The following is a 1,306-nucleotide window of genomic DNA, read 5'->3' as shown; positions in this document are numbered from 1 at the left end:
GACACGGTGGCAAAAGAGGAGCCATGGAAGGACACGGGGGGCAAAAGAGGCAAGATGAAAGGAGCCAGGAGTAAGGATAGGTGTAATGGGAGAACACTGAGGGCAAAAGAATAGCGCTGGAAAGACATGGTGGGAAATGGAGGTATGATGAGCAGTCATATGGGCAAAGGAAATGTAATGAACCAGTGTGGTAGAGAGAGGGGGGCAGTTGCTGACCCAGGTCACTTACTCATCAATGCCTTGGGAATGGGAAAGATTTGTCCGAATCGCTGATTGAAGGTCCGAGCCGTATCCTGAGTGAGCTCCATATGCTGTATTTGGTCATCTCCAACCGGAACGTGGGTAGACCTAGCAGATAAGCCCAGAGGCAATAAATACTTTACTGGACTGTACAGAACTTCAATGACACACGGACCCTGCATCTGTGCTAAACTGATCACATGACCGTGCACTGGAAGACTATACAAAAAGAAAACTTAATTTAAATGAATGTTCACTCATCTCTCATCACTCATCTCACCCCTCCAATCACCTCCCGGGGATTCTGTGTTACATCTGCTCCATACATAGCTGCATTAATGAGAGGGCTGTCACTAATGAACCGAGGGGTTAATGGCTCACAACACACTTGTGATCCTCCTTGTCCTGGCTGCAACCACAAGGAAATTACTAGGGTTATGCAGAACAAGTCCCTCTTCGCTCATACCGGCCAAATGGAATATTTACAGAGCATTCCCAACATGGTGACTAATTGTGTTAGCACTATGGATTCCTAATAAAAAAAAAATCTGTTCTGCAGCAATCAGAAGTCTAAGTGTATTTGAAGCTTCTTTTAAATTCCTGCAAATATTAGTTGATGCTGCCAAGGAGGCCTACTAATTCAGCTACTTCAGGATGGGGTGACAACGATGCAGCACTGCTCCTGAATTCACAGCAGAGTTGTCACTCTCATGTAGGTGGTGCCTGATCAGATGGAGGAGATGTTGTAAGGGGTGTGGCTGCCAGAATTGATAATGCTGATTGGCTATCAGTCCCTACTGTTGATTTTTAAATTATCTGCCACCCACTGATCTGCAGTGCCCCCTGTCCAATACGCCCAATAAGAATGATCTGCAGCCAAGCAGCACTTACTTGTACAGGAGGATGTCCGCCGACTGCAGAACAGGATAAGTGAACAACCCGACACTGCCTTCATTTTTCTGATTCTGATTTTTTATCTGACGGATAAAAGAAACAAATGAGACATGGTCAGTAAAAATCTCATATCATTACCTATTTTATGTATTTGCTGGAGGCCTTTCTCTTC

At 45.1% G+C, this 1,306-nt stretch overlaps 1 protein-coding gene across 1 annotated transcript in view; it reads right to left on the bottom strand.

Moving 5' to 3' along the window:
* WARS2 (tryptophanyl tRNA synthetase 2, mitochondrial) overlaps positions 1-1,306 on the bottom strand; it is an 11,622-nt gene that overhangs the window by 4,564 nt on the left and 5,752 nt on the right. The window contains exons 4-5 of the mRNA XM_072398474.1: positions 1,132-1,217; positions 230-348 (exon numbers count right to left, since the gene is read on the bottom strand). Of these exons, the coding sequence (XP_072254575.1) occupies positions 230-348; positions 1,132-1,217 (205 nt within the window). The remainder of the gene's footprint in view (positions 1-229; positions 349-1,131; positions 1,218-1,306) is intronic.

This window comes from Pyxicephalus adspersus, chromosome 1 (assembly GCF_032062135.1).
Source record: "Pyxicephalus adspersus chromosome 1, UCB_Pads_2.0, whole genome shotgun sequence".
In the NCBI taxonomy this organism is placed as follows: Eukaryota; Metazoa; Chordata; class Amphibia; order Anura; family Pyxicephalidae; genus Pyxicephalus; species Pyxicephalus adspersus.
The sequence above is the reverse complement of the archived record's forward strand: the minus strand, read 5'-3'. Positions and strand labels throughout refer to the sequence as shown.